Here is a 22510-nt window from a genome sequence, read left to right on the forward strand (position 1 = left end):
CTCATCAGTCCTAAATTAGCCATGTTTCTGATTTTTCTTGGATGATTGAGAGCTCAACTATTATTTCAGTGTATTGTAAAAGGAGGGGTTGATAACATCCTAATCAGCATTTGCAATTGCAAATGGAGTGTAAAATTCCAGACGTTTATATAAACAACTAAATCTGTTATGATATGTATGGCTCAGTGGTAAGCACCCTATGTGGGGTCCACCCCAGATTTGCTTAGATCTGGTTTTATTCTGCCCAATTTAGTTTTATTCCTTTAGCTTCTATTATTAGATAAGAGATTTCTTTCTATTTTATTCATTTAGCTTCTTCTTCTCTTCTTCCTTAGTTTACTTACTGCTCATATTATTACAAAAACATTAAATAATTTTCCAGAATCCCCAAGACGGGGTAGAGCTCCAAAAACAGTAATCACTCAGCTAGGAAACAAAAAGACTAATCCGCTACATTAATTAGCCTAGCAATGAAAATAAGCTGCTACTAAGTCTAATCCCATATGCCTACCTCGTACCCACAGCTTAGCCCATTAAAGTGGCCAATTACACAGAAAAAAAATGGACCCAATGCATAAATAATCCCACCTAAGGTTTATTCCCAATACAATATGCCCATTATACTTTTCTGTGCCGGTACTGAACCAAGCTTAATGCCAATGGCCCAACAGACTTACGCTGATTGGAGGAGTCTGACATGGAAATTTTGATTCACTCCGAGCGCACCCACAGTTCTAAAGGATCAATAAAGGTTACGGCAAGTATGTGGTTTCCATGCCATGGCAGCACTTAAAAGAGAAGTAACATAATCGCACTATGATACTTTATTGAAACTTCATGTCACAAGCAAAGGGAATGTAACATGGTGAAAGGGGCAGTTTAGAATCGAAAACAAAATAAAGGTGGGATCTAATAAGTGAACATAGGGGAGGACAATGTAACATCAAGACTAACTCTGTCTTCCTCCCTTCATGAACCCTGAATCAGTAACATGAGAGACATGCAACCAGATTTGCAACTCATAATCCTGAAATTAAAGTGATAATTTAGTGTGTCAACCATCATATCATCAAAAAAAAAAAAAACTGCCTGGTACTGTTCTTGGTGGCTGAATAAGAACCCTTTCAGTTAGAGGACAAAATCTCCATGGAAGGACTTCATATACCCAAGATGAGAGAGTGAGCGGGAAGAGCAGTAAGAGAAAAGACATCAAAATCCACTATCTTCCTCCACTGACGACCTGCAACTCCACGCTCAGTTCATGGTTTGCACTGCATCAACTCTGCCATCCCACTATGCCTCTCTCTCTCCTCCCATCGAAAATAACCCTCTCTCCCATCCCCCTTGGTCCCCATCCCTCAATCCCTCTCTCTCTCTCCCTCTTTGGAGGCCCATCTTAAAGATCGTCCCAAGCCCATCTCTCATGGCCCTCCTTCTATCCTGGGCCCCCTCCCTAGTTCTCTCCCTAACTCCATCTTGCTCAGCCCATCCCACCCTAGCCCAACTCTCATGTCCTCTTCCCATAACACTGAAGCCCTGACCCCAGTCCACTCAGCCAACCCAGCCGACCCTCCTGTTACCAATCTTTTGTTTTGTGACCTTCCCCAATCTCTGCTCGCTCCTGCCTCTCCGCACTCCCCTCCTTCGCTTGACCTTGACCGTGTTGAGTGCAGAAGAAGTAATCGCCCTTTAAAAGGACACAACCCATTCGGCAAAGACTTCCTTGTTGGTCTCAACTCCTCCAAGCGAAAGAAGAAAAAGAAGAAGCCTGCAAACTAGTTTCTCTGGGCCTCTGTAGTTGTGCCTTGTCCCATTTAGCTATGTACTCGCTCTGTAGTTGTGCGATCCTTCAGGCTTGATGTATTTGCAATTGTTCTTTTAATAAATTATTTATTCATCCAAAAAAAAAAATCAAAAAAAGGCACTGCCCACTGCTAGTACAAATAAAAAGATTAAGGTTAATATAAATAAGGAGGTGGTATTCAGGTGGAGAAGAGAAAGGAAAGGCCACAGGAGGAAAGAGGGGGAGGCGAAAGCATACAATCAGCCAACGCATTCTAGTAATCTGGAACTTTCAGAAGTTTATAATCATATATTTAAAGAAATAATAAAGACTCCTAGCTAGACACTGTAACTGAAACATAAATCTAAGTCATATTCTAAAACTAAAAAGAATTCTAGCCTAAGCAAAAGATTCTAAGACAAAGGAGGTCCAAATAATAATAAATCTAAATAAATAAACTATAGTATCCTTTCGGAAAAAAAACTAAATTGGGCCCTGGTTCATCTACATCTGGGCTCCTCAATGGGCTTGGGCTGGTCCAAACAAGTGCTCCTGTGTCAGAGTCACCTTTTGGGATGATTTGGAACCAGTTTGAACTCTACAGCACGATTTGGATTATCTTAAAATTGCCAGTCAGACCAACTATTTGGCTAGGTTGACTCACCTGGAGTGAACCAACTTGAAAAAGCATACTGTGTATTAATGATTATTATCTTACATTATAATTTCAAATGAATTTGGTAGGTGTACTTGCTAGTAGTTTTACCTACTTTGGGTTGTGAGCATTTTTTCAAATTTATTACATCCAACAATTGAGGTCAGTTAAGTTCTTTATTATTTGATCAGGTTGTGCTCAAATCTAGTTCTATGGTACAGTTGAAACAAACCCAAGCCAGCAAGAATATGTCAGAAATTAAAATAAAAAATAACCAAGCAAATTAAGTTCTTCCTTCTCAGGAAGGTATCAGGCTACTAGATGAAGAAACTGATGTTTCAAATAGATGAATAAAGAATTTAAAGATAGAAGCATAGGAAGATGAAATGCCACAAATACTCATAGCTTGGCTGGTGAAAATCCAGGCTGAAACTTCATTAGGAATTTGAAACTGACATAAATAGAGATTCAGCCACCTCTTAACAGCAAGGATGGATTTCATTTTAAATCTTACTGTTTTCCCATTGCAATTCTTGTCAACCCTCAACCCATGCATACTTGCTCATATAGATAATATTATTTGCAATAATCATTTCAAACTTCAAAGAACAGAATTACAGATTGAATAAATTTTATTAGCTCAATCATCTAATCATGCATATGGAATATCAAAAGATAATATTAATTATAAATTGTTAATTAAATGATATTTCTTTTATTGCAATTTTTTATTTTAGTTATTTTTTTTATTATTGAGCCATAAAAGCATAACATCAATATACTGTAAACTGAGCAAAAGAAGGAAGAAAAAAAAAATGAATGCTACAATAATATATCTTAAGTTTCCCATAAACAGCCTCAAAAAATATTCAGCCAAGGAATTTTTCAGTCCCTTGAAAATATTCTGATTCTTTTTCCCCACCTTGAGTATCTAGACCAAGAAAAAATGGGAGTGAAACTTGACAACTCATACCTATGCCAAAACTGAAAATCCGTGGAGCCATTGATCCTCTACTTGTCAGATTAGTTTTCATAACCTCACATATGTGCTTTTCATCTTCAACTGACCCATCAGTAATCAGGAAAATGAGAGGAATTGAATCACAGGTTTTTGGCAACATCTCCATCGCCTAAAAAGAAGTAGGATACAACAAATGTAAAATATTTAAAAGTTCAAAAAAAAAATGATATCGATATTAGTAAAAGAGCAGAAGTGAAAACATTTCACAAAACAGCTAATAGAAATGGAAGTAACTTGAAAAGGACACATGAAAGATGTGATCAGCCATGAATCCAAGTCATCCAGTTGACCTGAAGCCTTAAAGGACAGCCTCTAGGGTGCAAGTTCAATACCTTCTTACAGGCTCAACTAGACAACCATTCACTTAGTTACCACTCCTGTGAGTGGTTCCTGTTACTAAAAATCAATAACCATATTCCAACAGGGGTCTACCACTCCCATAGGACCACATTTTGCACTTTAGCACACTTAAATTGTATGTGAGGCCCATAGAGAATTCATTCAAAATAGTACACTGATATGTGCACCCCCCCTAAACCCCCCCCACCCCCAACACACATGCACACAAGGGATATTAAGGACCAAGTTAAAATATAATAACATTGATAACAATGAAAATTTTTTATTGAGTAGAACACTAAAAACTAGTTCAGTAGATTATACCTGACTTAGTGGAGACAAAATGTTGGTACCACCCCCAGCAATAAAATTTATATTAATCCATTGGGATGCATTTTCAATCATCTCCTTGGTGGCCAACTCCATTGAGGATGAAAATAAGAATGTCTCTCCATTGAAAGCTATAACGTTAAATGAGTCTTCTGGATTGAGTTTGGAGAGAGCTGCACATATCCCATTCTTTACATTCTCAAGGGGCCTTCCCTTCATGCTTCCACTTATATCAACAACAAATACCACTTCCTTTTTGAAAGCCTGTCAAATAAATTATAATGAGATAACACTAAACAAAAAACTAAATAAGTAGTAATCATAACAGCACTATACCAAAACCCCAAAAAGAAAAAAAGTAACAATAAATAACCAAAATATACGTAACATAATTTGTTGAATCGTAGAACCATTTCACAAATTTATTTTCAAAAGGGAGCAAAGTTTAACTATCAGAGATACAAAAAGTGACACATTTTTATCTCATAAAAGGCTGCATATTTTATTCATATGTAGAATGAAAGAAAAAAAAATATATTAAAACAATGCACACAGATAACATACTGTAATTCCTAAGGGAACTAATAAGAGAATGGAGCTTCTCCATAGCACATACTTTAACTGTCAAACAAGACAGACCTGAATGAGCAGGAACAGCACCGCTTTCCTTGATTGAATTGCATTTGCATCTGAAGTTTGAATATGATTACATGGTTGAGACAGACAGTTTACTTGAGGTCAGGATGCTGAAGCAAGCCATATATAAAGTTTTTATTCCATTTTCCTTTCTCCAGACAAAAATGTTGGCTGAGCTGAGCAGCCTAAATGCAGATTTTTTATTATTATTATTATTATTATATTTATTTTTTTGGGCATATGGATGAGGACAACTGCAGAAGTAATAGCAGGAGCAGTAGGGTTGACAATTAAACAGGCTCAGGTAGGGTAGGTCTGCCCAAAAGCAACTCACAGCCCCTACATATGAATTGCCTTGACCTGAATCGAGGGGCCAGTGAAAGCAATCGTTTTTGGGTGGTAAATATAGGATGGCAAGATTGTCAAGGCGACAAGGGAGGGCGAGGCAACAAGGGGCAATGAAAATCAAGGCGACAAGGTGACACCAGATCACCTTGACCCACAAAAGGGCCAGGATGCCTAGGCGACAACGCTTAGGCGACGCCTTGACAACCTGGATGGCGGATGACTAATATACAGTAGCCAGTATATTGAAGGGACTTCAATGCATCTGCAGTATACAGTTATCACTGTTCTTGTTCTACATGTTGATGATATAGTCGTGACAGGGATCAGTGAAGCTGAGGTTTCTCTTGTGAAGACTTATTTAGATAAGTAATTTGAGATTAAAGATCTTGGGCCACCAAGGTATTTTCTAGGAATTGATGTAGCTGCTCTACAAAAGGGTTATCCCTCTCTCAAAGGAAATATACCTTTGATCTTCACTCAGAGACTGGTTCCTTGGGATGTCAACCAGCCACCACTCCACTAGAATCCAATGGACATTTGTTAGACAAAGAAGGAGAACCAATTGATTGAGGTAGATGTCAGAGGCCTCTCATACTAGACCTAATATTGCCTATGCTGTGAGCCTTGTTAGTCAGTTTATGCATGAGTCCTCACACCACTCATTTTAAAGCTTTGTACCAGGTCCTTCAGTACTTGAGATCCACCCCTGGACAAGTAATCCTACTTTCTCCGCATGATCATATGAGGGTTGGAAACCCTACATGTCAACTGGGTAGGCTCCCATACTGATCATAAATCTAGTACAAAGTAATGAACATTTGTTGGTGGCTATCTTCTCACATGGTATAGCAAAACGCCACATGTGCCAGCTCAATCTAGCGCAAAGTCAGAGTACCGCACCATGGCACAAGGTTTTCTGAATTTACATGGCTCAAGACCCTTCACCAGAAGTTGAGTGTTCCCATTGTTTTACCTATGATGTTGATCGCAAAACAGTTACAGGTGTTACAATCCACTTTGACATGATCAAACAAAACACATTGAAATTGATCGACACTTTATCAAGGCGTATTTGGTAGTAAGACAAAATGCATTCCATTTGTCCAGAAGGAGATCAAGTGGAAAATCTTTACAAAAGGACTGGGAAGGCCTTTCATCCTATGCTATGCAAGCTGGACATGATCAACATGTATGCACGAACTCGCAGTATATATTTCATACTTCATGTTCTGCTATTTTATATTCTGGTTGAAATATCCGAACAGGCCCTAAGTGGCAAACTTGTAGTTCTAAGCAACCCATTATCACAAATACAAGTGAGGCCTCCGTCAATAATGATAAGCCATTCTCATGTTCCTAAATCCACGACAAGGTTGAAGAACATCTTCAAGATTCAAGGTTGGGATGTATGTCTTCTTCAGTTTCAGCCATTGACAAGGTTCAAATTCAGCAAAACATTACCCCAATCCCCAGTTCTATCCTAACCTTGACTTCCCCCTTTCCTGTTTTTGTTTTTATAATAAAATCCAGTCCAAATTCACCATCAGAATCTTCTGCCCACAGTTCGCATATACCATCCCCAACACTCGATCTCCTTTGCTGCCAAGAATTCCATTAAGACTCTAACATCCATGGATCCAATTTATTCCATGTATATACACTGTACTATGCGACATCTTATTCTCTACCACTCCTTGGCCCATTGAATTTTAATTTGATTTCGCAAGCATTCAGATGATTACTTTCAGGAATGGAACAGTAAGCCTGAAATAGGTTCTGACCAGACCTTGTAACATCAAAGGGAGAGAATCTGGCTTCTAAGCCCTTTTGGTTTTGCTTGGTCTATATGGCTGGAAGGAATCCACTGGATATCAGAGAATAACCAGCATACAGAACAGCTGCAAGAGTTTCGGATCTTATGTTATTTATTAAGATGAGAATAAGCATGCAAACCCGGTGATTCATTATAGATCAAATAAAATTTATAAGTTATTCTAAGATCAAATAAACAAATTGCAAATCAGTAATTAAACAACAATAAATCTCTCATAAATGTCTTTGTTTTTCTTTACAGTCATTAGAAGAAGAAAAAAATAAAAAAACTCATAACAATAGCAAGTCCCAAAAGGCTCTGTTTGTTCTAAGGCCAAGGTTTGAGTTAAAGACAATCTGATGCAGGTTTGGCACCAAATTGGCCACTTCCCTTTTGAAATCAACTTAGGATTGATACCTATGAGCATTGGGCCTTTGTTCAGCAAGTTTATGTGGTCATGGGCATACTCAATGGGTCCATAAGTTTCGTACTTAGGTCAAGTACGAAAATAGGTTTTTATTTTAATTGGTCAAATTATGTAAAGTCAGCCAACTTAAGTAACAAGGGCAGAATAGTCTTTTATGTTTAATTATTGTTTATGTTTGATAAAGCCTAGAATATGATAGAGTCCTTCTAGATCTAGTTATAAGAGTTCTATTTGAATTTGGATTAGTATGCTGAGTACAACAAGGAAAATCGGTTTTTAAGTCCTAACTCTACTAGAACTTCTTATGTAAGGCTATAAATAAAACCCTAGGCATGTAACAGGACAGAATGCAGAATGCAGAATACAATTAAATGTGCATGTTGTTGCCTAAAAGCAAAGTTAGTAGAGCTTCTCATCAGTGGTAAGTGACTGCCATGTGATCGAATAAGCACCCTAGGGTTTCTATTTGAAGGATTCTCCTTTGGCAGTGCTTTTAGCCTGCCTCCACTTCTTCCCATCTCCAGCACACCCCTATTACAAGGCTTCTGTTACAGGTAATTAACAAGTCAACATTTACTTTCATTCTCCCTCTCATGTCACCCTCTTTTTTATTTTCTTGAATTTTCGGACTTTCTTAAAGATCCAAAATTCAAGATCGAATTTGAGCCAATCAAGCAGTTGGATCTGTCCCAAACTTTAAAACTCCCATTCCTCCAACCCTAGTGACCTTCCATCCCAATTTCAACTCCACAGGACCAACCTAACCTTAGATTACCCGTTCTTCTTATTTTCACCCTCTTTTCCCTACAAAATCAAGAACCCGATAACTCCCAAACCACCCATCCAAAATCATTGAAACTTGAAAAGATTATTCTAAGGATAAAAATATAAATTCCTCTACAGTTTTGCCCCCACTCCCCTATGTTTTCATCAGATCCCAAATCTACCCCATATCACTGAATTAATCAACCTCCCATGGGATGGGTTAAAGTATTCTTTATACCCTAACTAAATATCCTTATACCTTTATCCATTTATATCCCATCAGACAAACCAAAACCCCAAGTGAGGAACCAATTGGGGAACAACCACCCATACGCCCTAACCCCAAAATTCCAAGGAACCCTTTCTTAGTCCCATATGAGTTGGTTCTCTTAAAAGATCCTGGAATAACTCACCCACATTCACTTGAGGCTACATTACAATCTAGCTAAGAAACCAAGCATAAACCCATGAATATGTTGGATGGACCCAGCATTCAAAAGTTTAACTAAGCACACCAGCCCCACAACTTTAGAGGGATTATTTCATCTATCCAGTCCAACTTACTTCGATAGAAATTCAGGCCCACAAATTGATCTCAGGAGTCAAGTCAATGTTCCTAGTAGTTTCAGTCCAACAACTAACTGGCCAGTATATTACCAATCCCCTTTGGATGGTATTGTCTTAGGAGGGGTTTTTTTGCGGTTGGGGAGGGGGGAGGGAGTTTGCAGTGGAGGTGGTTGAACCTAATGGATAAGTTATGTCATATGCTTGTTACCCTTCCAAATGCATATAATATTCTCAGTAAGAGTGTACTTTGAACCAACTCCAAATGTTGTATAAACTTAGTTAATTGACTACTTGAGAATTTCCTAGCCTGATTAGCCTTTCCAGGCTTCCAGCTTTACAAGTGAATATTTTCCAGGCGACAGAATGCACTTGCCTCCTCCATCAAGATGGTCACATGCAGCACAAAACAAGTGTGCCAGTGGTCAAGAAATCTTCTCACAAATAGAATTAAGTAAATATCCATGGGAGTAAAAGTATGTTTGAATGGTAGAAGGAACAAATACTAGATCAAAGTAAATGAACCTTTCTATGCTGGTGATTTCCAGGAAATAGATGAAAGCAGAACATCTCTCTTTGATCATAGTCATGTATGGAAGGAGATTGCAAAAGCAAGCCTCCAGATATTTCACTTGGTGTAACCTGCAAATTCAAAAATAAAAAAATTTATGAAATAAGATTTCATATATCTCGTATGATAGCTCCACGCATCCCTTGCGGCTTAAAACTGAATATGTAGATCTATCAATTTAGATCCACCTTCAGAAGATTAGCAATGATATCAAGTGCAGGGTCTTACCATATACGAATAATTAAAATCAGTTCTTGACCATGTAAGAACATCTGCTTCATATAAGAAACACAAGTTTCCTGCTTGGCGCCCTATTTGCTGTCCCCAGAACCAGAAGGAGAAAAAGGAAAAGAAAAAGATAAGTTGAAACTCATGCAAAGATTAACCCTAAAGTTCAAAATGAAAAAGTAAAGGATACCTTCAACAGGTGGCTAGTTGTCTTGCATACTACCCCAGTAGCATTATCATAATTCACCTTCAACTGTATCTTTTCCCTTTTGGCAAGTTTTTTTCCCACAGGAGTGACATACTCTGGAAAGCTAAATGGTATTTTAAGGGAGAACTGACCGTCACCATAGGAAATTTTCTGAGACCAACTGACTTTAATAGAGAGATTGGACCCTCCATCAATCTTGAAAAGGAGAGGTAATAACAGTTAGACAATTCAATCCAAGAGTAGCACAACTATGATTTCTAGATATCAAAAGTTGGACCATCAAGTCCAATAGATTATTACCTCAGGAACTGTCACTGTAAAGATTTGAGGTGTCAAAAAGCATTTGTCTTTGGCTAATTTTTCCATATCAATCTTTTCGTCAATAGCAACCAGTTGGGTGCAATATGACTTTCTAGCGACATCAACCTCAACACCTAGAATTGAACCCTGTTAGCCAAATCATATATTGCTTGAGAACGGTAAATAAGTACATTTAGAGTTGCAAGCCAACTGAACGAAATATGCTCCAACTCAGTGATTGACAACCAGATTAACATAATAACATATCTTTGTCAAAAGTAGCATGGGAGTAGCTAATCATTATATCTAGTTTTAAACCTTTTCTTCCTGGGATATTATCTCAAATATTTAAGGCTCCAGAGTATCAAACAGAACTTTTGAACGAAGCACAGGAAAAGGAGAAGAAATTAATGCATTGAAGACACATTCATTCAACGCTTAAACTCCAACCCTAACATGAACCATATGACAAGTGAACAGAGCTGTAAGCAGTATATTACAACTATGTGCACATGAAACCAAACAAAATCACCAATCGACAAGTTGACCAATAGACTGTGCCAACTTTTGAAGTTCAGAGACTGCTAATGTGATACATTCTTTAAATATTAAGTCTTCCTGAAAACTCAATTAAGGGTTTTTCAGGTTTTCAACTAACTGGATCAGCTTCCTGTTTAACCACTCTACTATAGATACTCTAGCAGTTAAGATTACTATTATTTTGTTTGTCCTCTCCCCAACCCCCCAACCCCTCTCTTTTTTTCTTTTCTTCTCCTTGTATTGCATTTCTACAGTTTCATGTTATTTTCCTCTTTGGTGTTTTCTCTGCATAAACTTTTTTTCTTCTTTATTTTTATTTACCCCATTCATCCATAAGATTCTCAATTTCTCATCATGAGGAGCCCCCAGCAGCAATAGAAACAATGTTAACTAGCTATCCAAGTCTATTAAGTGGAATGATAAAATTGGAATTGCTAGTACATGCATCTTCCAATTAATTGGCAATAGCTTGCAATCTTCTAGCAACAAGCTCAAGAAATGGTATATCAGGGTGCCCACTCCCTTGCTCTCCATGGAATATTTACATTGATCTGTTATAAATTTCTACCAAATTGTAAACATGAAAATTTATGATTGATCATAGTTGTGAATGTATGATGCATCATGCATCTAGTAGTAAGAAATGAGATCAATGTGACCATCAAAGCAATTAAGCCCCAAAATGCTCCTAGGTCAGATGGTTTTTGTATGAGATTCTTTCACTAAACATGGGATATTTGTATCATGCAGAACTCCTATTTCTGATCTGATTCAAATTAGGGAGGTATAAAAAACTTTCCCACATTTAAAGTTGAAGGAGCTGGCACTATATCAGAATTTAGACCATAGTTCAAAGACAAATAATTTTGACTGACATATCAGATATTTCAGGTAGTTCAGACTGGCAAAAAATAAATGCCACTTCAGAATCAGACATTTGATCACGGTACAGAGTGAGTCATGGTATCTAATCATCTCTGAAGGAGAATGGCAGCATGGGCCTACATCTTCTCCTAACCTGATCGAAGCAATGAGGTGTTCTACCACTGATTGTCAAAAGACCATGGGAATTGGTGACCTTCTCACTTGGCTGAAACTTTTCTGGGCATGTTCTCCTCTTCTTCAACTTGGAACCTAATTAAGGCTTGAGCATCCGAGGTCCCTTAGCATGTTGTTGCTGGTTAAAAGGTCATATTACTGGTCACAGTTTCATAATTTAGAGACTGTTCACCCAGTCTCTCCAAACAGAGTCGTTTTTCAAACCAGAAAAAAAAAAGGTTCTCTACTCTTTCTCCTGGTTATTTCTGTTGGAATGCCACCAAGGACATTCATCACCTGTCCTTTGTTGCTTAGCATGCTAGAATCCGTCTTCGAATGACAGTTGTAATGTTTCTTGAAGGTCTTAAAAGAAACTTGCGTTGACTTACAAGATAGGTTTTTCTGCAAATATCTACCATGTCTAGAAGGAACGGAGTCTGAGAACGTTGACCACAAAATCACTAACAAATTTGGAACCATCTCCTTTGAGTCCTACCTGGATACTTGTTCTTGTTCAATCTCGGGACGTTCCTGTCCAGACACATACTAAGTACGGGAGGATGTCCCCTGAGGATGGTTATCGATTGTATATTTCCTTTTCCTAGCCACCCCAACTCCCCACCACTCGACCCCTTTGAGAATTTCTATGGTATTCTTTTGCGCTTATTGAATACAATTTATTATCCATCCAAAAAGAAAATTTTGTGATGCATTTAGTAGTAGAAGTCATCAAGAATTAAAACAGGTGCATTAACGCATTCATTGGCTTTTGTGATTTCATCCAAAAATTTAAACTTCGAATGGTACCTGTTCGCTCATGGGGATAACAAGGCGGCAATCGCAGCTACGGCTTCCCATGACACAATGAACACGCCAGGAACCACGAACAGTGACAATCACGGTATCTAAACAGCATTCTGCCTCCAGAGCAATGTCATTCATCTGAAGTGGAAGCAACGCTGGGGGATCGCAGCGACCATGGACATGAGGCTGGTAGCTTGGCATATCAGGATTATCAACAATGGAAGGATCAAAAATAACAGCGTAAACCATAGGAGATGTTGGAAGATAAGAATGGCTGGTCTCCATAGCCACTTGTTTCGGAGGTGAAACAGCACGATCCTTCCCAAAGTAAATCCTTTTCGATAGTTTTAAGCCATCGTCGACGGATTTTACGAACACATCCACCATCTTGGTTCAGCTAGCTAGATTTTTCGGCGAAAAATCTTGAAAAATGAATCAAATGAACCACAAGGAAGCCCAACAGATCACCTGAGGCGATCGGTTATGTACCTGGGATTGGCCTCCAGACCCTTCGCGATTGATGCCAAGAGTGTTTGAAAGAGTAACTGCGTGGGTGGGAGAATAAAGAAAACGTTCGAGAAATTTTCGGAATCGCTTTCCAATGGAGTTTGTAAGATTTTCAAGCGCATGACCGACGGTTCGTCTTTCTTGGAAAAGTGGATATTTTTAATTTGGAGCAACAGGGAGCAAAAACGCGGCCGAAGCGGACGCGGAAGCCACGTTGAAGCTTAGGGAGAAGGAGAGAGTTGAGCGCCGCCAACAGCGGAGGAGCCGCGCTGCCAATAGCGCAGCCGCGGGGAGTCCGTGTGCGGCAACTTTAGCGCGATCCAATCCTATTCTAATTTCTAAAGAAAAACTACTGTGTGTTACTAGTCTGTCCCTGTTGGCACTTGGCAATGACTTCATGACTCCTATCTTCTTACACGCAAAAATAATAATAATAAAAATGAATAATGTTGATTTTCAACTAATTAAAGTTGCTTTAATTATTTGAAAAAAGAATTAATAAAAAAGTTATAATGGTGTTAATGAGGTGGTTGGTCAGTGGCACGAATAATTGTGAGTAGGGTTGCAAGTTTATGCTCTGAATTTGGTCCAGAAAATGTGAAGGGACAGAGAGTGGAATTCAATACCTCTTCGATTTCTGTTATAACTAATAGGAAGTTGCTGCACACCCAAAAAAAAAATCTAAAAAGCATATCCACAAGTTATTTACTATTGACTTTATTAGAAATCATATCCATAATTTTTCTCTTTTTCTTTTTCGGAATATAATTTAAATTTTTTATTAAAAAACTCTAATATAATAATATTTTAATAAACAAAATTGATGGAAAGGATGGCCACCTTGAAGTCTTTGCTACTAATAGAATGTGTAAAATTTATCCATTTGTGTTATTCAGAAATTTTATTTATTTATTTTACATTTATAATAAGAGAGCATACAATACAAATTTTGACAACTATTATTTAGAGGGGAAACAAAATTTTGCACACATTATTGGAAAATTATATTATTTAAGAAAAAAAAATCATAGTGAAACAAATAACGATGGTTAGACTTAGGAGACCAACAGAGATAAAAATCATAGTTCTTTTTTTTTTTTTTTTTAATCAACAAATCATAGCTTTGGTCGCAATAAAATAACAATTACTTTTCAATTTTGAAGCCTCTCTTTGGTCCCTAACTTGAAAGATCCTACTAAAAAATAAATAAAACTGAAAGAGCCGTTAGGAATAAGCCAATAACAGCTTTGCCTATTCTGTACCACATGGCTTAACTAAATCCCTATGCTATTCCGTACTTGAAAGAGCCGTTAAGGATGGATTTTGAATATTTCTTATTTTCCCTCTCGGTAACCCATTTTTTAAATGGTTAGTCGTTTGAAGTTTGAATGTCATTTGCCAGCTTATAGCTTTCCACCTCACAGTGTGGGATTTTGTGGGTCCACCTGCCATAAAGGCATTGACATATTGTGGATTGCCGGATTGGAATCTAACTTCAGAGGCCGTCCGTTGTGGATGCCTATTTATTAATTGCTCGTCGCATCAACGGTTGATGAGCTGTCCACCTTTCCGTCTAAATCGGTCTCTTTTCTTTCCGGGCAAGTGGGGGTAGCTACAGCGACAGCCGACAGGGAAGGATCTCTATAACGACACGACCTAATATTATTTTTGTTGTTCAAAGAGATTTTTTATTCAGAAGACGAGTTCGAAGAAGAAAGGATACAAAGATCTTTCACTATAGAATAGAAACAGACACCAAAGTCATGCTCCTAGCTGACATGGTATTCCTAACTAGGTTATCGGCTATTGAATTTACCAACCTAAAAACATACTCAAAAATACAAAACTCAAATCTAGTCTTAAGATACACGATATCATTTAAAATGAACCTAATTGTGATATAAGAGGACCATTGCTCTTTAGAGATAGGGCTGATAACTACAAATTAATTTGATTGTATTATAATCTTATCTAAGCTACTTCAATTAAAGCTATTCTAACTATCAACGCCTCCCCTTCCCTGCTGCTACCAAGGCTCTAAAATTCAGATATGACAAATACAAAATCCCTGCAAATAATACCTAGACCTCATTTAGGCTCATTTAGGCTCTCCTTTCTTCCAAGATGCATAATAGTTAATCTTGAGCCAATCTTGATGAGGGGGGTCCATACAATTGCTTAAAGTTGAGAAAACTTTGTTGTATTTGTTTTTTCATATTTATTCTTCACTTTGTAGAACTCTTCAAACGCTTTCAAAGCTTGTAATAGCACCTCGGAAGGGGTATCTTGAGTCTTGGAGAAGAGGAAACTATTTCTAATTAAAAAAAAAAAAAAAAGTAACCAGACTCTTTAGTTGTTTTGCCCAAGTCACAATCATATAATCACTGCGTAGTAATTGAATACACTTTTCCACCATGAAGAAATAACCAAATTAAGATGGAAAATGGAAAACTCAAAAGAGGAAGTTTGGTAGAGAAAGGGGTTCACAAGAAGGTCTAGAAAGACACACGGTCTCCACACTGATTTTGTGACCATAATTTTATTTTGTCTTGTATGAACATTTTTTTTTTCCTCATATATATTTTTGTAACAGACTATATATATTGGGTATAGAGATATTATATATGTCATCCACAAGGGTTGAACTTACTATCTCTTTATTAAGAATATAAATCTTACCAACCAATCAACCCTGCATTGGCAAAATATATTAGCATTTTCATATGGAAAAAAGATGGATCTTGATTTACTTGAGCATCTGACATGGTGGTGCATATGATGTTCACCGTCAAATGTGTACTACAATAATTTTTTTAAATCTCAAGGGCACAATCATTAAAAAAAAAAAAAACTTGTTTTGTGTTATTTAAGTTTATTAAATATGTACACGGGGCTTTGAGTAGTTGAGATTCAATAAAATATAAGTGGCACAGACACACCACAGCACCACTACGATCAGACATACCACTAAAACAAGATACAAAAAAAAAAAGCTAATTAGTGGTATAGATTATCAAGCCACTCAGCTTTCAATGAGAACTATTTTTCAACTTCCAAAAACACATTCAATATTTTAACCCAAAAAAAAAAAAAAAACACATTCAATATTATTGTGCTTTTTTTGGATTAAAGATTTAATGTCTAGAAAACTAGAGTTCGATACAACCCAAGGACTTCCTCATCCTTGAAAAGAGAGTTGTCATTCAAATTTCCCACCAACTGAAGTTGATATTTACTTAGGCATCCCATTCAATTGTGGTAAATTGAAGAGACAACAATGCGATTCCCTTGTTCAAATGGTCATCTCTAGATTGCAACATTGGTCGAAGACAAAAATGGCTAATGTGTAGTAAGTAAATTCATTTTAATTTAGTCCATCATTAGTACTATGGGTTAGAACAATATCGATGGTTTTTTTCAAAATTCCAATCAATTAAAAATCATGCAAGAACTAGAATACGATATGATATTTAGGAAGTATTGGACATATCTTACACAAGACGTATATTGAAAAAGATTAGTCCAAACCTTGAATGCTAAATCTTAAGAGTAACGAAACGTTCTTCAATTGATGAAGCCTTCTCTAATTTTCTTGTCTTTTCTACAGTACCTCTTTCTTGTGGAGAGAGAAGACACCAAATAACTTAAATGATTGGAGAGACTTTGTCATAGTTATTTATAATAGTAATTCTAAACCTTAGTCCATTTTCACAAATGAACTGGTTTGGCCCATTTCAAACCTAATGGTAGTCTATCGGCCTGATGTGTTGAGACCCCATCAGTTATTAATCCCAGTAATTAATCCAAGCCCACATATTATTTAAGATAAACTTAACATTATTTTTTTCTCACTTTGTGTCTTGCTTCAAATTATCAGTGTGGTGCTCTAAGACCTTCATGTCTCTTGAAGAAATTTCTTTTAATCCACTGGAGCAGGATCATTAATCCAAACCATCTCTTGGCATAAGATATGCTAATCCAAAAGAAGTGCTTATCTCAATGTAAAACTGATGGAAAATATGAATCGACCCCTTTTGAAAAAATGTATGGGAATGAATTTCTTTAGCTAAACTTATCATTGTGAGTAGTGAGGTAAAATATTGAAAGCAAAATACTTAAAAAATGAAAACTCTCTTAAAGCCCAGGCTAGTCAAAATTTCCATGGGGTGAAAATCCATTATTTATGCTTGAGATTTGCTCTTCAAGAGGCTATTCAAACAAGTAGGTAATGGAGGAGCAATCAATCCTTGGAAGGGCAAATGGATTATTAGACTTCCACAATTACAAGCACCTTTCCTTCCCCACCCACCCCAACAAAAAGAAGAAGAAGAAAAAAGCACCTTCTACAAGTAATTGTTCACTTCATTACTCATGATCAAACATGGAGCTATGAATTGGTAAATGAATGGTGGCATTCAGATGTTGCTCAATGCATTTTGAACATCCCAGCTGCCTCTGTCCATTCAAGAAAGGACAAGTTTGTATGGTCTACCATTACCTAGGAGGAATACATAGCTTTTCTTTGGAAAACTATAATGATAATGAAGACCCTTTTTTGGTCAATACTGTAGCATTTGCCTCTAATTAACCCCAAAAAAGTTAGACTTTCTTTGAAGCTTTTGCATAGAAGATTGCCTATGGTGACCTCCCTTAATTTAAAGAAAGGCTATAAGATCCCAGCCAAAGCCATAGTAGAGCAACTGTTTCCTCACTCCATTATTGAATCAACTGTGTTACTCTTTGACTTTGATAATGACAATGATTTTATAATTGCCGCCTTAACTATCTATAATAAAATTAATCAAAGAGGGCTTAGACATAAAGTCATTCACTTTTCACCCGCGATTATTATAAAATTTTATTTGTTGTCATGCAGGTATGTCCAGTGTGATTCATAAGAAGACAGTATGTGACAACTAACTGTAATATTCTCGATCAACCCTCTTAATCTATCACAGCTATTGAATTCTAAAATCATCACGTATCACTTACAAACAAAATTTCTTTTAGTAATCTGTCTCTCTCACATCCTTTCAGAACTTTGGCCTTGTCTAGCAGACCCAAGCATCAGAAAGTCCCTCCTGGAATCCACTTCAAATCTATTTGTGTCCACCTGTTGCAGGTGGTTCATGTCACTTAACAGGATTTGACAGCAGCACACTGCACACACAACATATACAGTGCTTCCATTCTCTCTAGTGGCTATCATGCACAGTATTGCTTATTGACCTTAATCATCTAAAGAAAACGTAAAAGCATCTGTATCTATACGTTTCATTTCTGACTCCATTCACAGATTATGATATCTAACATACTAGCATGATGAGGGATCATGTGAGTACCTGGGGTTTTCAGGCTGAGGCAGTGTATAGTCTCAATCTCTACCCCACTTCTTTACCCTTGCTGGGTTCATATTCAGTGAAGGAATTAACTCACTTCCTACCATTAAAGGATTCTTCATTGACAATGGTTAATATTAATTCTTAATGTACAGTGGCTCGTCTGGCAGTAGACTTTGAAGCACTTAATAGGGAGTTATCTGATATCCCTCGTATCTTACTTTCTAATCAGACTCTTGAATTTCTACCCTTTCTTCAACGGGCAGCTTTCCACCAAATTGAGAGCTAACGCCATGTTGAGATGAAAATTCCCGACTCTTCGAAACGAGTTTTCGAAGTGGTGGGGATTTTTTTGAAAACTTCCCATCAGCCCGAAATTTTAATTATTTCTTTGGCGATTATTGAATGTAGGTTTACCTCTTCAAAATACCTTATCCCGATGGACACAATAGTGTGAGAAACAATGTGTGAGTGTCTTTATTTCTTGCAGGTGGACAAAGAGAATGCAAGTAGCTGGGCTACTACGGTTGCGAACAGAACATTGGCATCATCACTCACTTTTACATCTTTGCAATGCATTTATCTCTGATTTCCAAATGGATAAGGAGACTAAAACATGGTTTCTATCTGTATTTACAATAACCGGTTACTTTATGTGAAAGGAGAGAAATCTTATACCTTTCAAAAAAGCTTCACTCGAAACCTGCTAATGTCTTAGGGCAAGTTTCAAAGTGGATACTAGATTTAAAACTCCTACTGTCAATAAATGAACCCATGGGTCCTAATGAAAAATTGATTGAAAACCATATAAGATTCAGACTTAATCTTTGCATATCTTATACTAATTATCTATTGTTGCTTTGTGCTGGAATACATAACAAACAGCTAGGCAATGCGGGATGGAGCATGGGCATATATAAAGATGGACATATCTAGTATCTTAGTTATGGAAGGCTCGAGTCCATATTCTGTAGATTTTTATGGAAGGGTACTTCTGGTGTGGGATCCTACAGAATTTCCTGGCAAGAGGTATGTAAACCTATTAAAGAAGGCGGGTTGGGATTACGTAGGCTTGAACTTTGGAACAAAATTGCCCTTCTTCGCCATACTTGGTGTCTGGCTTCAAAAGCTCCAACAAATTGGTGTGTGTATGTTTGCAAGAGGTGGTTTAGCTTTGACTCTATTTGGTCTATGCATATTCCCTGGGATTGTTCACATACCCTCAAGGTTATTCTGAACCTTCGTTCTACTCTTACACTTTGCAGGCGTTTTCTGATTAAAGATGGGAATCAAGTTATGTTATGGCATGACCCATGGCTTCCAAATGGTCCGATTGCCAAGCCAAATGACCTTATTGTGGAAGCCATTGGTCGTGGACATCATGATGCCAGTATCTAAAATCATTTACGCCAATCGGTGGTTCAACCCTTGCAATGATCCTTTATTATGTGATAGATGGGAGGAGATCAAGACAACCAAAATATGGCAGCGGCTTCAACGGGATTCCCTCATATGGTTACATACTTCCTCTGGTCATTTTTCTATGCAAAGTGCACATGAAGTTATCCGGCCTCATGCTCCAACCGTAAATTGGTGGTCTCTGGTGTGGCGGTCCATAGCACCAACTAGGTTCATGTTTGTTACTTGGATGGCTGCTCATCATCGGCTCCCTGTGAGAAGTCGACTGTTTAACCGGGGTGTTGCCTCGACCCAACATGTGTTCTTCTCTGTCTTCTGAAAGACGAGACACATGACCATTTATTTTTTGCTGCGTATATTCAAAATTGGGACGGTCGATTCTTCGATTACATGGTTTTAAGCCAAGTGATAGATCTAGGCGAAAGAGTTGACACAGGCGGCTTCTCATTTCAACAACACCGGATTTGATGGGTAAACTATTTCGGTTCAGTTTTTGTTGCTTTCTCTATCGTCTTTGGATAGAGAGGAATAATCGCATTTTTCAGGGGAAGTCAGAGACTCACACTGATGTTTTAAACCGTATTATTTATGATACGAGGTTGAGATTCCTTGGGACAGAACAAGTCATAGATAATGATCGCAATCGGTCTTTGTTTCATCGTTGGAAGATCAAGGGGCAATATAGGATTTCAATACCACATGCTCTAACTTGGAATAAACCACCTGCAGAATGGGTTTCTCTCAATTGTGAAGGCTCTGTCATGGGGAATCAAGGAGGATATGGGATTCTTGCGAGAAATGAGATGGGTGCGATTATCTTGCTATTTGCTGGTAGATGTCCGGAAACAAATGTTCTTTGCATGGAGCTTACGGCCATTCGTCGAGGACTAGTACTAGTTTTGAAACATTCTATCCAGAGAGTCCAGATTCGCTCTGATTCATCGAGTGCTATTGCGATGATTTTAGGTCGGTTTACCATACCATGGTATGCAACAGAGGATGTCTGTGATATCCGAGACTCATTGAGACGGTTATGCCAATATGGGCTTCATCATGTTGTCCGTGAGCTTAATCGTTGGAGCTGATTTTTGGCTGGGCTTTACCCATCTGTACATGAAATTTCTTTCTCTCCTCATTCTTTACCTGAAGCGTTGTCTCGTATTATAAAAGATGACGCTGAAGGGAAGACTTATTTCAGATTGTAACTTTTTCTTTTTTTCTAATACACAGCTACCTTTTTCCAAAAAAAAATCTCTCTGAGTTGTTTAGGTGAATAATTAAAAAAAAAAAAAAAAAAGAGGTTAAATCTCCGTAAGTTTGGTGAATTATTTGTTAATCATTCCCTTATTCGAAGAAAAATAAATTTAAATTTGTGGATTTTTTTTTTCCCGGTAAAAGGTAGCTGTGTATTAGAAAGAAAAAATTAGTCTTCCCTTCAGCGTCATCTTTTATAATACGAGACAAAACTTCAGGTAAAGAATGAGGAGAGAAAGAAATTTCATGTACAGATGGGTAAAGCCCAGCCAAAAAATCTGCTACAGCATTAAGCTCACGGACAACATGATGAAGTCCATATGAGAAATACTTATCTTACAAATTCTGTGACACAAATTATATGAGGCTAACTGTGAGGACAAGTAGAGACCATATGATCCATAAGGTCAAGGTTTTTTTTTTGTATCAATTCTTATTCTCTATTTTGTCTAGTTAGAAGAAATGAATACAATAATCCATTTTGGTCAAAAATGAAAAATGGGTTGGTAACTTTTGTCCTAATAAATTAATGAAAAGTAAATTTGATATGTTAAAATGAAAAATTAATAAAAACTGATGGGGAAAATTAAGAAAGATTATTATGAAAAACAATGGTATTTCCATAAAAAGAATACATTTTTAGTATTACACTCTCAATTTACATTTGAATTTTAAGTGTTTTGAGTAAAAATGAATAGAATGAGTTTTTGAACTAGATACATAATAGTTTCTGTTATATATTTTGGGAGTTAAATTGGATTTAAAAAAAACCGTAAATATTATGAGTATTCATAACTTGAAATCTACTCAAAGGTGAGGATTTAGCAAAATAAGAAAAAAAAATTTCCATGAGTTTGGTTTATGCAAATTGAATCACTACAAAATTAAAACTAGAAAAAAAAATGAATAGAAAGAAATAAAATGACATTCGAACTAAATATAAACATGAAATATGACATATAAGTGGGACCCTAATCCTAAGCAAGGTTTAAAGTATTCCACAATACCATACTGATACTAGTCGACACATATCTATATTTATACGATACATTTTGATATGTATCTCTATTAAATTGCATTAAAATATATTGTCAAAACGATACAATACTCGATACGGGGATGATACATCTCTTAAAATTACAATACGGATACGGTACTCGATTTCACTACTTTAAACCTTTTGATCCCAAGGTATCAACTCAATAAATTTTCAAGTACGAGACTCGTTCAGGGAGATGGGGTGTTCTGAGGGTGGTTGCCCCTCTATGAGATTTGGGTTTTTCTCAAATCAGAGTTAAATTTTCAAGCACGACACTCGTTCAAGGAGATGGGGTGTTCTGAGGGTGATTGCCCCTCTCTGAGATTTGGGTTTTTCTCAAATAAGAGTCGATGATTCTGAAGCCTAACAACCCTTCTCTCTTCTACCCACAAAAAAAAAATTCAATAACTCAAAACTGTTGAAGGCTTGAAGATATTCAAGTATCAAAATTCAAAGCAAAAATCAATTGAAGTAAGTGAGAGGTGATCTGGACAGCTGGACCCCCTTTTCGAACAGTCGTTTTCTACTATAATATAGGGTTTAAACGCCAGAAGCCTGCAAGTGGAATTTCTGATAGTGATA

At 37.2% G+C, this 22510-nt stretch overlaps 1 protein-coding gene across 1 annotated transcript in view; it reads right to left on the reverse strand.

Moving 5' to 3' along the window:
* Positions 1–13230, reverse strand: part of LOC149021482 (uncharacterized) — a 23697-nt gene extending 10467 nt beyond the window's left edge. The window contains exons 1-7 of the mRNA XM_089149716.1: positions 12374–13230; positions 9989–10135; positions 9671–9883; positions 9481–9570; positions 9207–9323; positions 4123–4392; positions 3412–3568 (exon numbers count right to left, since the gene is read on the reverse strand). Of these exons, the coding sequence (XP_089005842.1) occupies positions 3412–3568; positions 4123–4392; positions 9207–9323; positions 9481–9570; positions 9671–9883; positions 9989–10135; positions 12374–12757 (1378 nt within the window). The 5' untranslated portion in view covers positions 12758–13230. The remainder of the gene's footprint in view (positions 1–3411; positions 3569–4122; positions 4393–9206; positions 9324–9480; positions 9571–9670; positions 9884–9988; positions 10136–12373) is intronic.
* Positions 13231–22510: the final 9280 nt, after the last annotated feature.

This window comes from Hakea prostrata, chromosome 3 (assembly GCF_041222555.1).
Source record: "Hakea prostrata isolate BN-2017 chromosome 3, UWA_Hpros_2, whole genome shotgun sequence".
Taxonomy (NCBI): domain Eukaryota; kingdom Viridiplantae; phylum Streptophyta; class Magnoliopsida; order Proteales; family Proteaceae; genus Hakea; species Hakea prostrata.